Source organism: Corylus avellana, chromosome ca2 (assembly GCF_901000735.1).
Source record: "Corylus avellana chromosome ca2, CavTom2PMs-1.0".
Taxonomy (NCBI): domain Eukaryota; kingdom Viridiplantae; phylum Streptophyta; class Magnoliopsida; order Fagales; family Betulaceae; genus Corylus; species Corylus avellana.
The window spans coordinates 45,348,504-45,364,730 of record NC_081542.1 but is presented as its reverse complement, the minus strand read 5'-3'; the positions used below and the strand labels follow the sequence as shown (position 1 = coordinate 45,364,730).

General features: G+C 36.7%; 1 protein-coding gene across 1 annotated transcript; it reads left to right on the top strand.

Annotated features, from left to right (window-relative positions):
* Positions 1-1,058: 1,058 nt before the first annotated feature.
* Positions 1,059-9,102, top strand: LOC132169955 (uncharacterized). The gene is made up of 4 exons (XM_059580893.1): positions 1,059-1,403; positions 1,810-2,235; positions 2,352-2,600; positions 6,020-9,102. The coding sequence occupies exons 1-4, from the start codon at positions 1,059-1,061 to the stop codon at positions 8,828-8,830; spliced, it is 3,831 nt and encodes a 1,276-aa protein (XP_059436876.1). The 3' UTR covers positions 8,831-9,102.
* The last annotated feature ends 7,125 nt before the right edge of the window (positions 9,103-16,227 follow it).

Genomic DNA, 16,227 nt, shown 5'->3' with positions numbered 1-16,227 from the left:
AAAGTGAGAGTATTTTGATCAAATTAGTCATCTGCATGCAGGACACATGACCACTTTTTCATTTATTCTAATGTCTGACGATAACTTATCCAAAATTTCAAATGTCACATTTGTCTGTTCAACTCGAAAACAGACTGTAGTTCAATAGGCTTAAATATATTTACCAATTTTTCTTTAAATATCAAATTGCATACTTCATTTTATCTCTTTGCTCATTCACTTTCGAAGAATTTTCATACCAACATCTTTGTACAAACAAGATTGGCTTATTTTATTCAGAAAAAAAGTGAAAAGATGATATAGTAGAAAAGAGCAAAATCTGAAACACTACTTCGTGGTAGTAAGGGTGGATATATATGTGTCATGGGCGTGCCGGATGAGTTGAAGATTGAAGATTATGACCAAAAGATACATATTACAAACTATAGTTATGTTTCGAATTAGTTATGACTTGTAAGTGTATTTGCTTACAATTTTTTTTTTTTTTTAATCCCATCCCCTTCAATTTGTAATACAATGAATTGGATTATTTGTGCAAGTGATGTTGTTGTTAATCTTACATGGATCTTTCTTAAATCTCACCATAACAGACAATTTCAAATCCTGCAACATAATATGTGGGAGACTACATTAAAGATGCCTTAATTAAAAATTTTATGTGGGCTATGGGAGAAACCCATGGCAATGGTTTATATGTACATATAGGTGGGAGGGAAATGTACTTGGAACTCTTCTCTTTATTCCTTTCCTTCCAAGTTTGGGCAAGTATCACCTTTCTACATTAAATGTCTTTAACGTGATACTGCATAAAGGTCACTTCAATTATAAGACGCATAACTAGACGAGTTGGCTTAGTGCGCTTGAGATTCGGATTCCTCGACAAAGCCTTTAAACTCACAAATCTTAAACAATTAAACCCAAAACCCCAATTATTTTGGACCAGAAACATCTATAAATTCCCAGCTTTGATTTTAACTTTGAGTAGATCTTGGCTTCCCATTTCTGTGTGTGTGACACTAATACCTCTCTGTTCCATTTGTGATTCTTTTTCGAAAACAATGGCGAGTTCGTCTCAGTCGACCGTTGATCCGGAAACAAGCAAGCCCACTATCCAAAATCTTATCGACAGCCTCACAAAATCCAAGAACTTGCTCGAGGATGTCAAGACGAAGGACAGTTTGAAGAAGTTAATTGCAGGTCTGAAGGATATAGAACCGTTCTTAATGAAATCCGGGCAAAACATTGTCGTTGGAGCCCGACTCGAAACTGTTTTAGGAAGGATCCACATACTCTCCAACAATTTGGGAGCCTATGTTGGTCAAATATTTGCCTTTCCAGCAGGGCAACTTCATCAAGAAGAGGTTGCATCACTCAACAAGATTGTCTCCAAGCTGAAGTCCCAGGTATCCTCGCCGCATAAAACATCCTTCACATTCTCTTATGCATGCGAATCCCCTCCTCAAGGGTTGGAAAAGAGTTTGATGACATACCCACACTCTGTTTTCAGGACGTATATAGTTGGTGATTAATTTCTTTATATGACATTAAGTACATGAAATCATGCCGACAAAAACATGTGATAAGAAAAGATAATGCTACATGTAACAGCATATATATGATTTGATAGGAACCACGCCAATCACTAAAAAAATATTGAATACCCTCCAATTACATGTTAGCACCGCATATTTTGTACTAAAAACATTTATAAATCCCAACTTTGATTTTAACTTACAAGTAGTAGCTTTTGGCTTCGCATTTCTGTGTGACACTGACACCTCTCTCATCGATTTGTGATTCTTTTTCCAGCTGACTGTTAATAAGGAAATAAGCGAGTCCATTATCCCAAATCTTGTCAATCACCTCACCAAAGTTGTTAAGAAGTTGCAGACGAGCACCGAGAAAGTCAAGGGAAATGATAAAGACAACATGTTGGAGCATCTGAAGAAGTTGCTGATGAGCACCGAGAAAGTCCAAGGATATGATAAAAACAAAATGTTGGAGCATCTGAATAAGTTAATTGCGAATCTGGATAAAATAAAAAGGTTCTTCATGAACTCCGGGCAGGACATTGCCGAAGGAGCCCAAGTCAAAAATGTTTTAGAAAGTATCCTCCACAAACTCTCCAACTGTTTGAAAACCGTTTGTGGTCTAAAAGTTGCCTTGCGAGCAGTACTAGAACTCAAAACTGAGTTTGAAAAACTCAACGAGATTGTCTCCAAGCTTGAGCGCCAGGTATCATCCATCACATTCTCTAATGCCAATCCATCCTCAAGGCTTCGTATTTCTGTGTGACACTAACACTGCCTCTCTCTTCCATTTGTCATTCTTTTTCCAAAAAAAAATGGTAGGAAGAAACCAAGTCCAAAATCCTAAATCTTGTCGACCGCCTCAGAACTGAAGCCGAGAACTTGATTAACTCCAGTGACAACAAGGCCAAGGCCAGAGGAGTCCTCGTCAAATCTGTTTTAGAAAGGACCTTCTCAGCTGAAAAGCTCTACGATTTGGGAACTGATGATGATGGTAAAAAAGTTGATCACTTGCCAGCAATGAAAGCCAAGCTTGACGAACTCATGACTCTCATAAGGCTGAAGGACCAGGTATCCTCTTTAATAATGCAATATTCTTCGCTTTCTCTGATGCCAATCCCACCTCCCGGGTTGGAAAAGAGTTTGATCACATACTCACATTGTTTTAAGGATGTACCCGTTTGGGTCAGACATGTTTTAAGAGGTTACAGAGCAATTACTATATAATATGTAGAATTAAATGCATGCTAAGAAAATAGTTTCAAATTAAAAACTTTTTTAAATGCATACTAAGAGCATGTTTGAGTGTGTATTTGAGAAGCTTAAAAATACATTTAACATTCAAAAAATTCGTTTGAAAAAAAAAAAGTATCAGTTTGGTAAAAAGAATTGAAAGCGTTTTAAGGTGTTCAATAAGCCTAAAAATTGGTAAAACCCACTTTTGACAAAACCTTAAAAATAAAACTTTTGCCGGAAAACATATATTTTTTTTTACTTAAAAACTCTATTTCTCAATCACAATCTCAAACATGCTTTAAGGGTTTGTTTGAGCGTGTATTTGAGGGGCCTAAAAGTGTATTTAACACTCAAAAAGTCTGTTTGAAGACAAGTATCTGTTTAGTAAAAAAAATTGAAAGCGTTTTTAAGGGTCCAAAAAGTGTTGTTTTTTGTTTTTTTTTTTTTTTTTTTTACTTAAAAGCTCTATTTTTCAAATACAACTCCAAACATGCTCTAAGAAACATTTGGAATTCTGTTCGGAGAGGTCTATTTGGGTCTATTCTAACTAATTTCCATCCATGCATCTTAACCTTACCATAATATTAAATTGGACTGTTTACCTAATCTGCTCTAATTACTAAGCCCATGCTACTTTAAACATAAGTTTTTGAAAGAAAATCATTCTTATCTCATTAATAGAGGAGCCAAGAGCATTAAAACTCTTACAATCATAGAATATAACGTTCTGAAAGATCCTAACTGAAGCTAAAAGATCAAAGCCGTAGCTAAAAGATTACACATTAAAGATGCTAAACATCCGCTAACCTATAATTAATCTTCATTTGAAATAACAGATTTGCGCTAGGCAGACACAAACTAATGCATAGGTAGTTCTAATTCCTCGGCCCTGGGATCAAAAGGACCACATGCCGACACACATCCTCCTCGACCCGAAAGCTAGGATATCGTTCACATCCACAACCCCAGGGGTCTGGACCAAAATAACAAGTGAGCAGATCAAGATTGCCTTATTTCAAGCAGCAAGAAAACAAGGAAAATACAGGGAAAACAATACATCCTAACCAAAATATAGGGAAAATCAAAGCAATACAGCTGAAAATTAAAAAACAAGAGCACACTAAGCGGATAATAGCAGCCGAAAGAAAAGCCGGTCGCATGCTTGCCGGAAACCGATGCGTAAGTCGCGTTGGAAGCACATCGCGGTGGGGACGCGTGAAAAGACAAACAAAAGATTAAATAGATAACAAAGGCTGGCGATCTGGAAAAATCAATGGCCTTACTCGAACAGAGGTGGAAGTTAAGGTAATTCCATGAAGCGACCAGATAAACAAAGCGGTTTCAGAATTAACCGGGAGTAAATCCATTTCGTTAGGGATAAGGGGAAATTAAGGGAGAACAAAGATCAGGGCGGATCAGGGGGAGGGAGGCTCCCCTCTCCAACTGTGCGACACTTCCTTAAGCTCTACTAGGGTTTGAAATCTAAGAAAATCTATATCTTAAACATAAGTTAGCTAGGCCCACTAGTCTATTGAGAAATGAGAATGGATCAAATAGATTTATTTTTTATTTTTTAAACATTCATAACATGTTCTTATTGAATATTCCAGAACCTAATTATTCTCTTAATTCATTCAATTATTGTGTCTATGGTATGATTAATCTCATAGGCAGTGCTGTTTATATATACAAGGATTTTTTATTTTTATTTTTATTTTTTTTTATTTTTTTAAGATTCTACCTATATTATGAGATGTGATAAATCAGACCCCATATTCTTTTTTCTCTTAGCAATAACATTGTGAGTGAAAACCATATTTGATTATCTACGTTGGTGGAATTAATACCCGGTGTAATTAAGAGTTCTATACTCTAGTTATACGACACACTATATATGTTATCTTCTTTCGATGTTGGAATATTTTGTTAATCTATTAATTCTGATTTTAAGAACATGTGAGTATATGTGTGTGGTTTTCTAACATGCAATGAAAGTGAAGATACACGTGATATAATTGAGATTGTAAGAACAATGAAATCATGCAAGTGATTTATCGAACACGAAAAAAAATGTTCGAGGAAAACAAATAATAATATAGGAGCATATGATTTGTTGCACACATGACTATATGTAGGAGTTGAAGCACTACATGCTCTTAAAAATAATACATAGAGAGGAAGAAGATTGATTACTTACGTACGAATGGAGTTGGAGATGGAGAAATTTTTTTCCATAAGGTCTTTGTTTGTGTAGATTGGTAGGGGAAGGTCATGATCAAATTTTTTTCTTGCAACTATGGGGTGGCCGAATCTAGGTGGTGCTAGGGTTCTTGGAGAGTGCTTACCTCTACCATATTTTTTTTTTCTTAAATTTATCTCTTCTGTGCTTTAAACTTATCTCTTTCGTGCTTTAGTTCAAACCTCGCTACAAGCTCTTCTGACTAATTATATGTTTTCTTCTTGTGTCATATGACAAGAGAGTTGTAGTAACCACTTCTAACTCTCGAGTGTTTTTTTCTCATACATTAATGCCCTAATTAGATAATCCTAGAAAGTAGGACCGATGCCAACAAAAGTATCACTTTATCTTCTTTTTCAATCTTTACTCCAAATTTTGAGAATTATGTATTCAACATTTTAAACTTGTTGATGTGCTCAAGCAGATATGTGTTTTTCTTAATTTGTAAACATATAATTGTTTATTCACATACAACTTATTCGTTAATTATTTTGTCATATGCAGACTTTCAAAATTCTATTGATTTATCTAATAAATTAAGATGAACTGCACTGGCAGCCTTGCATCCATCTCACTTATCATCATCCTTATTATCGGGTTTCTTCGCCTTTCCCAATAACACATTGTAAACTTCTTGATGAATCAAAAGATTTTTCATTATTCTTTGCCAAAAGAAAAATTGTTTTTGCCATTAAACTTCTTTACTTCATATTTCATGATCATCATATTGACCTAAATTGTAAATTTGAATACCCGGCTCGCTCTAATACCATTTGTTGTGCAAAAGATGATAATTACTGTAAATAAAACGAAACAACCACACATAAAAACACTAAGATTTATCTTAATTGTTCCCTTAACGTGAGACACAAATTTAATTACTATAAAAAATGAAATAAATCTAAAAAGCAAATAGTTTTTCACGTGGATTTTACAAAATCAAATCCGAATGATTTATATTGTAATCTGTAGTTGGGATTTTGCACTAATTAATTTGAAGTCATTTATACAGCAGGTACTATCGGCGAAATCTGGAGATGGTTCTACGAAAGTTTCGGAAATAAGCGAGACCATTATCCCCGGTGTTGTGAAGCGCCTCCAGCTAGCCAATATGTACTCCCAGAAAGCTCAGAGCGCGGTCGAGGCCGAGGGCGAGGGCGCGGACAAGGGAGAGGACACGGGCAAAGAACTAAAGAAGCTAACGAATGATCTGAGTTACATAAGAAGTTTCCTGAAGAACATGGAGGACAATTCGAAGAGCTTAAGCAACAAAGTTAAGACCTTCGAGGACAATGCCACTGTCTTCGTCAACGCTCTTATACGGCACAGCGACTTTCAAGAATCGCAAACTGAACTTCAAGGCCAACAACAAGGATCACAAACTGAACTTCAAGACCAAGAACTCAAAGCCAAGATTCGCGTACTCAATAAGGTTGTCATGAAGTTGAAGCACCAGATCTCCTCGTCGAATAAATTGTCTCCCACAGACTCTGATGCCGACTGGTACAAGAAGGTCATGAGCGAGTTTGATCACAGCCAAGTGCTTGATATATTGCCTGTCTTACATCAAGATGACCAAAAATTTAAGAGCAGCCAATTTAAGAGCAGCCCAGCCTTCCGAGACTTTCGGAAAGTTTATGAGAATCTGAAGCTCCGTACAAAGCTGTGCTTGTTGTGTTTTGCTGTAATTCCGGAAAACGAGGTTGTGAAGAAGAGGTTTATGACACATTGGTGGTTTGGAGAAGGCTTTGTTAGCTCACTGGATGACAACGCTGCTGATCAAATCTTTGAAGAGCTGGTGAACAAGAACTGCATTGAGCCCGTAGATGAGAAGTACAAGTATGTCGTGGACAGCTATAAGATGAATCCTTTGATTCGTTCTGCGGTGATTCTGCTTGCCAAGGAAGCTCAGTTCTTTGATTTTGATGACAAAAACAATCCCAGTGCCATTTTTCACAAGTCTTACCGGGCGTGTTTAGTCGATGAATTTAAGTATGGAGAATTATTTAAAAGTAAAATCGACTTGACTGGTAAAAATGGATCGAAAAGGAAAAATGAAGGGAGTGGCCATGAACAAGGGCCAACTTCCTCTGCATCCGATTCTGGGCCAAAGTTGAAGTTGGATCCAGAGAAACTGCAAGTAATATTCAACGTCAATGAGCCTTATCCTGATGTTTTTGATTTGGAGTGGTTTTCAAAGTTGAAGAATGTCAAGGTTCTTTATTTGGGAAGGTGGCAGACCTCAGCTAAGCATCATATTGAAGTAGAGGGCATTGATTTCTTGACAGGGTTGAAAAGTATGAAACTTTTAAGGTTTCTCAGCCTTCAAGGAATTTCTAGAATTACCAAGCTTCCTGATTCTGTATCTAAGCTCGTAAATTTGACGATCTTGGATCTTAGAGCCTGTCACAATCTAGAGGCAATTCCAAGTGGAATCGGCTCACTCAAGAGTCTGACACACTTGGACATATCTGAATGTTACCTGGTTGATTACATGCCCAAAGAGATTATCTCTCTCTCTAAGCTCCAAGTTCTTAAAGGGTTTGTAATCAGTCACCACGACTCACGTGCAAATCCTAACTGTAGTCTTGAAGATTTGTCAAAATTGCGCGAGCTAAGGAAATTGAGCATCTACACAAGCTCGAATATCTTCCCTGAAGATAAAGATGTGACCACTCTTGAACGTTTTGTAGGGCTTCGAAAGCTGACAATTACTTGGGGAGCGGGAGCTTTTCTACCCAAATCAGACAACAATGCTAAGAAAGAAAAGGGTGCACCACAAGCAACGGAAGATAAGAAAACACGAGGCGTGGATGGGACACAACCAATTGCAGCAACCGGAAAGAGTGCAGAGGAAAGTGAAGAAAAGAAAAGGCAAGCCAGGGATGCAGCACAACCAATTGCAGCAGCCGCCAAGAGTCCAGAGGAAAGTGAAGAAAAGAAAAGGCAAGCCAGGGATGCAGCACAACCAATTGCAGCAGCCGCCAAGAGTCCAGAGGAAAGTGAAGAAAAGAAAAGGCAAGCCAGGGATGCAGCACAACCAATTGCAGTAGCCGCCAAGAGTCCAGAGGAAAGTGAAGAAAAGAAAAGGCAAGCCACGGATGCAGCACAACCAATTGCGGCAGCCGCCAAGAGTCCAGAGGAAAGTGAAGAAAAGGAAAGGCAAGCCAGGGATGCAGCACAACCAATTGCAGCAACCGCCAAGAGTCCAGCGGAAAGTGAAGAAAAGAAAGGGCAAGACAGGGATGCAGCACAACCAATTGCAGCAACCGCCAAGAGTCCAGAGGAAAGTGAAGACAAGATAAGGCAAGACAGGGATGCAGCACAACCAATTGCAGCAACTGCCAAGAGTCCAGAGCAAAGTGAAGAAAAGAAAAGGCAAGACAGGGATGCAGCACAACCAATAACTACAACGGTCACCACAACTCTGAAAAACAGTGGGGATAACAAAAATGTGTCACAACCAAGGGAACGAAGCACCATGAATCCCGAGAATGTTGGAGATAATAGAAAACCAGGAGTTATTGAGAAACTAGAGAAATTGGATTTGAAGTGTTACCCTGGTACGATAGCACCCATTTGGTTGCAGCCTAGAAATCTTCCAGATCTAAAGAAACTCTACATCAGAGGAGGGACCCTCCAAAATCTAAGTTCAGACAAGTGGGAGAAAGTTGAGGCACTACGTCTCAAGTTCTTGAGTAACTTAAAGATGGATTATAAAATGCTCCGGTCATCATTTCCAAAATTGATCTACTTGGAGAATTTCAAATGCCCTAACCTTACTTATTTTCCGTGCAATGAGAAAGGAATAGTATGGCTGAAGTAATTAACTGAAAGATGAAGTAAGAGCAGTTGAGAGACACAACATTATACATTCACTCACTCGGTTGCTCCTAACAAGATGACTCAGACTATCAGAAGTATGTTATGTTTCCTGCCCAGTTTTTGAATTTAATTCTGTTTGGTGTGTGTACTTTTGTGGATTTCAATAAGTCGCAATATTCTTGTGCATCTCCATGACTCCATCCCTCCTCATTTGGATCTAGATGCCAAGGTTGTGCATTAGTAGAGCATGTGGCATTCTTTTTAAGAAAATAAATGTAAGGATGAAGAGATATAATAGTTATCTTGATGTACTCTTATCTGTATAATCACAGCAAGTAATTTGAAGTGTAAAATAATGGTTATATATAAATGAATGGAAAACGAGAATTAACTTCTACAGGAATTTGGTATAAACTAGGTTTTTTTTGTGCCCTCCAATAGCAATATGCCACGTCAGATTGGAACACCAAGACAATTTAGCATGAAAACTCTAGATTACCCATACTATATATCTACCAAAAAAAAAAAAAAAAAAAACAAGAGATCTGAAACCTTCTTAAAAGAGAACACCACCCACACTGGCCACACCCACCACCCCCCACCCAAAAGAAAAGTTCATTTTCACTCCCTCCAGCAACCTCAAGAAAAAAAGTTAACAAAGCCCATATACGTACTGATAAATTTTCTTGGTAAACACAATCACCCAAAGAGGCAGAAACTCATTCAATTTCACATAGTGAATCCATAGATGCCCAAGGCTTTCCAAATAACAGTTCAAACTAAGCACACTTGAATTCAAAGAACACAAAGAGAGACACCTTTATTATTATTATTATTATTATTTTATGAATTTGACGAACGAAATAACAAGCCCATAAAAACCCTCTTTCTTCTTCAGCATCAATACCATTCTGCAAGTCCGCGCCTTTTTGGCACCATCACGGCTAGCTCTCCGCCAATACACCTCGTGCTTGCCATCTTCGGCCTCGTCAAAGCCGGGAGTCGAAACCGGAAAAGATCAAGCTAGAAGCTTATCCAAGAACGAACAATCTCCACCCTCCGTTCCTCTTATCAAGATCTTTGTCACGCCCGGGAAGATTTCGATTGTGTGCGCTCGGACAACGTTGGTGATGTTTGTGCCTTCGGTGGTTGACTTGTGCTTGTTGAAATATTTTCGAAATAAATATATATATATATATAGATATTATTTTGTGTCTTGGGAATGTTTTAAATGGAAGGTATTAAAGAGCATTGAATAAAAGTTGTCCCACATTGGAAAGAGCGAAGATTTTGTTGGCATTTATAAGTTTCAACACATTTAAGCTGTTAAATGATCTATGCTAGGGTACACCCTAATACATGTTACCGTACGGTGCGAATCACCAGACGCACACGCGCACGCGTGGCGTGGGCTGTACTTGACACTTAGCATGAAGCATCGGAGCGATCCGATCATGACCATTCATTTTTTGGACGGTCAAGATCATTCAATCTAGTGGTTTGATCTAAACCGTAGGATACTTCTTAAGTAGATCCAGTGGTTTGATCTACTGGATTGTTGATCTAACGATTGAGATTAGATAATTATTTAATCTAACGGTCAGATTTAAGTGCCAGTTGAATTATCAGTTTATAGCAGTTTAATTTTTTTGAAATTCAAAACAGCAGTTTTATTTTGAAATTTAAAACAGCAGTTTTAATTCGAAATTCAAAATAACAGATTTATTTTAGAAATTCGAAATTATCTGAGAATAGATAATTATCTATGACAATTCAATTATCTTTAATATCTTTGTTTGAATTTTAAAAAATCAAAATTAAGCATTATCCTTTTATTTATTGTCTCTGATTAGAATAGAAAATCTGAGGGTATTTTCGGATTTTAACTTCGTTTGTGCAAAACGCAGTTAATATACAGAAGTTTCTGGGCTCCATTGTATCCTGGAGAAAAATTTGCTGTAAACCCCATTTTGCATACCAATTCTGGTGGGGGCAAATATTTTCTTAAGGAAAGTGACGTTGTAACACACCTTAGGAGCATTTTTGTTTTCTGTATTTTCCCTACTTTGTTAAACAATCTTAAGAAAATATTTCTGCAAAAATGGCACCACAATCCTTGAAAGAACTTGCTGCTGATTTCACCAAACTCGACCGCTTTGATGGAACATCATTCAAGAGGTGGCAGAAGAAAATGCATTTCCTCCTTGCTGGAATAAGAGTGGCTTACGTGCTAACAACTCCGAAGCCTGTAGCACGTGAGAATGAGACGATTGCTGAGACTCGGGCAATCGTGAAGTGGGAGCAAGATGACTATATTTGCAAAGGCCACATCTGCAACGCTATGGTGGATTCTCTGTTCGACATCTACCAAAGCAAATCGACTGCTAAAGATGTCTGGGATGCACTTGAGGCTAAGTATTTTTTATAAGATGCTACAAGTAAGAAGTTTTTGGCTTCTAAATTCATGAATTATAGAATGATAGATGATAGGCCTATTGTTGAACAATTTAATGAGATTCTGCATATTTTGAGTCAATTTAGTCAGCATAACATGAAGATGGATGAGGAAATTGCTGTCTCATCCATCATTGACAAACTTCCTTCTTCCTGGAAAGATCAAAAGAAAATTTTGAAACATAAAAAGGAAGAAATAACTGTTGATCAGTTAGGCCAGCACTTTCAGATTGAGGAAGAACTGAAGAAAAAAGACAATGAAGAACAAGGATTTCTATCCTCGAAAGTGCATATGGTGGAGGAAGGATCTTCTTCAAAGAAACCCTTTCAAAAGAAAAAGCCATTTCAGAAGAAGAGGACGAATTTCCAGAACCAGAACCAGAACCAGAACCAGAACCGTGATAAGAAAGCGAAATTCACTTGCTATCATTGCGGAAAACCAGGCCATTTCAAGAAGGATTGCCGTTTTCTGAAGAAGAAACAGCAAGCTTCTGACTCGAAAGAGTTTGTGGCTATGATATTCGAGATTTTCATGCTCGAAGAAGATGGTTCATGGTGGATCGACTCATGTGCTTCAAAGCATGTCTGCATGGAGAGGAGTCTATTCAAGACCTTTGAAGCAGTGGAGGATGGCTGTGTTCTCTTCATGGGAAATTCCACCATTGCTGTAGTGAAAGTCAAAGGAACAGTGAATCTGGAATTCACTTCTGGGAAAGTTCTTACACTTACTGATGTATATTATGTTCCTGATATTAGGAAGAATCTCGTGTCTGGGGGTCTTCTTAATAAATTCGGATTTAAGTGTGTCTTTGAGTCAGATCAGTTTGTGCTGACCAAAGGGGGTGTTTTTGTTGGGAAATGGTATTTATTTCAGAACATGTTTAAACTTAATTTGGTTAATAAAGTTGTGAATTCTGCTTATATGATTGACTCTGTTTCTTTGTGGCACAATAGATTAGGACATGTTAATATTAGAAAATTGCATGATATGTCTGTTTTAAATTTGATTCCTCATTCTGTAAATGATATAGTTGATAAATGTAGAATCTGTTTGAAAACAAAGATCATCAGAAAATCTTTTCCAAAAATGGATAGATCTTCTACATTATTGCAACTTGTACATAGTGATGTTTGTGACATGCATAGCAATCCTACAAGAGGGGGTAAAAAATATTTTGTAACCTTCATTGATGATTTTTCAAAATTCTGCTATGTTTATCTTCTATTTTCAAAAGATGAAGTTTTGAAAAATTTTAAAGTTTACAAAACGGAAGTGGAAAATCAATGTGATGTCAGAATTAAATGCCTTAGATCTGATAGAGGAGGAGAATTCCATTTTCCTTCTTATTGTGAATCTGTAGGCATTATTCATGAAACATCCATTGCTTATACTCCACAACAAAATGGAGTTGCTGAAAGAAAAAACAGAACTTTAGTTGAAATGGTAAATGCCTTGCTTTATAATTCTGGACTTAATAAAAGTTTTTGGGGTGAAGCATTATTTACAGCATGTTATATTTTAAATAGAGTACCACAAAAGAAATCCAAGGTTACCCCATATGAATTATGGAAGAAAAGAAAACCCAATCTTAATTATTTTAAGGTATGGGGGTGTAGGGCCATTGTCAGATTACCTGAACCAAAAATCAGGAAATTAGGACAAAAAGCCATTGAATGTATTTTCTTGGGTTATGCTCAACATAGCAAGGGTTATAGGTTCTTAGTTGTTGAACCTAATAATTCTGTTGAGGTAAATACTATTATAGAATCCAGAGATGCAGAATTTTATGAAAATAGGTTCACATCAATTCCATCTATAAATGATAAGATGGTGGAACCCATTAGAAATAACAATGAATCTGGTGAGCCAAGTGAACCTTCTGAAATAAGGAGGAGTAAAAGAATGAGAAAAGAGAAATCTTTTGGACCAGATTTTATTGTATATTTGGTTGAAGGATCTAGAGATTCATCTTGTAAACAAAAGATGATCTCACCTAATATAGATTCAGATCCTTTGACATATGAAGAGGCTATGAAGTCTCAAGATTCTGCATTTTGGAAAGAAGCGATAAATGATGAAATAGATTCTATAATGGGAAATCATACGTGGATATTAGTAGATCTACCCCCTGGTTCCATACCTATTGGTTGTAAATGGATTTTTAAAAAGAAATTAAAGGTAGATGGAACCATAGAAAAATTTAAAGCAAGGTTAGTAGCTAAAGGTTTTAAACAAAAAAAAGGTTTGGATTATTTTGATACTTATGCTCCTGTTGCTAGGATTGCTACCATTAGAACTTTGATTGCATTAGCATCCATTTATAATTTCGAAATTCATCAAATGGATGTTAAAACTGCGTTTTTAAATGGTGAGCTTGAAGAAGAGATATATATGCACCAACCTGAGGGATTTGTTATGCCTAATCATGAACGAAAAGTTTGTAAATTAATTAAATCCCTCTATGGTCTTAAACAAGCTCCCAAAAAATGGCATGAAAAATTTGATAAAGCTGTGGTTGCAAATGGATTTAAAATCCACAATTCTGACAAGTGTGTATATAGCAAGTTTCATAAAAATCAAGGAGTCATTATATGTTTATATGTTGATGACATGTTGATTTTTGGAACTGATTTTGAAAGCATTAAAAATACTAAGAATTTCTTGTCTTCCAGCTTTGACATGAAAGACTTGGGTATTGCTAATGTAATTCTTGGTATTAGAATTGTTAGAAATGAGAAAGGAATAACTCTTACTCAGTCTCATTATATTGAAAAAGTTCTTAAAAGGTTTAATCAGTTTGATTGCAAACCTGTGTCTACACCTTTTGATGCTAGCATGAAATTGTATCCTAATACTGGTAGAGTTGTAGATCAATTGGAATATGCTAGAGTTATTGGTTGTTTGATGTATGCAATGACATGCACTAGACCTGACATTGCGTATGCAATGGGTAAAATGAGTAGATATACTAGTAATCCTAGTCGTATTCATTGGATTGCTGTACAGAGGATTCTTAAATATTTAAAAAAGACCATGAATTATGGTATTTTGTACAGCGGATATCCTACAGTATTGGAAGGATATACAGATGCTAGTTGGATCACGGATAATGATGATCACAAATCAACCAGTGGGTGGATTTTCACCCTTGGTGGAGGAGCTATCTCCTGGGGTTCTAAGAAACAGACCCTTATTACAGACTCTACCATGGCGGCTGAGTTTGTGGCATTGGCTTCTTGTAGCAAAGAAGCTGAATGGTTGAGGAATTTATTAATGGAAATTCCAGTATGGCCTAAACCTATGTCTCCAGTGTCTTTACATTGTGATAGTCAAGCTACTCTGTCACGGGCATATAGTCATATCTATAATGGCAAATCAAGGCATATTGGTTTAAGGCATAGTTATGTAAGGCAATTACTCACTGATGGAGTAATTACCATTGATTTTGTGAGATATGTTCAAAATTTGGCAGATCCATTGACTAAAGGACTTGCAAGGGATTTGGTGTGGAAAACATCAAAGGGGATGGGATTAATGCCATTAGATCACCAATAGTGGAAACTCAACTCAACACTTGAAATTTCAAGATCTTGAGTTCAATGAGCTAAAGTACACTATATGTTATGATTGCAAGCATCATATTTTATATTAGTTTTTAAAACTAATAAAACATCCCAAGGTAAGGGTGCTTGGAACCTATAATGTTATAATAGAGGTTGTGTTATGCACTTAATAGGTTTATAACATAGTTTTGTTGAAGTGTATTTGTTACAGGACACTTCTGATGAGCCTACCTATATGAGTGTCAGAGGTGGTGCCGCTTTCTATGAGACTAGGATTGTCTCTAGAGCGCTTATGAAACCGGGATATAGACACAAGGCCAATCCACGTGTCGGCTTAAAAAGAAAATACCCAAAGAGAAGAGAAAACATGTGTGAGGTATGTCCGGTTACTCAAATAGGATAGCTGGTTCAAAGTTTATCTACCATGTTATTCTGATTAGCTTTGACATACTATCACTAAGTGAAGGTTCAAGTCCTCAAGACACCTTTATTTATGCATGAGTTTTCCTATTCTACTCGTGTTGTTTTGATTTTGAAAATGGTGGGGGATTGTTGAAATATTTTCAAAATAAATATATATATAGATATTATTTTTGTGTCTTGGGAATGTTTTAAATGGAAGGTATTGAAGAGCATTGAATGAAAATTGTCCCACATTGGAAAGAGCGAAGATTTTGTTGGCATTTATAAGTTCCAACACATTTAAGCTGTTAAATGATTTATGCTAGGGTACACCCTAATACATGTTACCGTACGGTGCGAAGCACCAGACGCACATGCACATGCACATGCACATGCACATGCACATGCACACGCGCGCGCACGTGGCGTGGGCTGTAGGGCGCTAGTGGCGCCTTGATTTCGCACTTGGCACTTAGCACGAAGCATTGGAGCTCGGAGCGATCCGATCATGACCATTCATTTTTTGGACGGTCAAGATCATTCAATCTAGTGGTTTGATCTAAACCGTAGGATGCTTCTTAAGTAGATCCAGTGGTTGGATCTACTGGATTGTTGATCTAACGATTGAGATTAAATAATTAAGATAATTATTTAATCTAACGGTCAGATTTAAGTGCTAGCTGAATTATCAGTTTATAGCAGTTTAATTTTTTCGAAATTCAAAACAGCAGTTGTATTTTGAAATTTAAAACAGCAGTTTTATTTCGAAATTCAAAATAACAGATTTATTTTTGAAATTCGAAATTATCTGATAATAGATAATTATCTATGACAATTCAATTATCTTTAATATCTTTGTTTGAATTTTAAAAAATCAAAATTAAGCATTATCCTTTTATTTATTGTCTCTGATTAGAATAGAAAATCTGAAGGTATTTTCGGATTTTAACTTCGTTTGTGCAAAACGCAGTTAATATA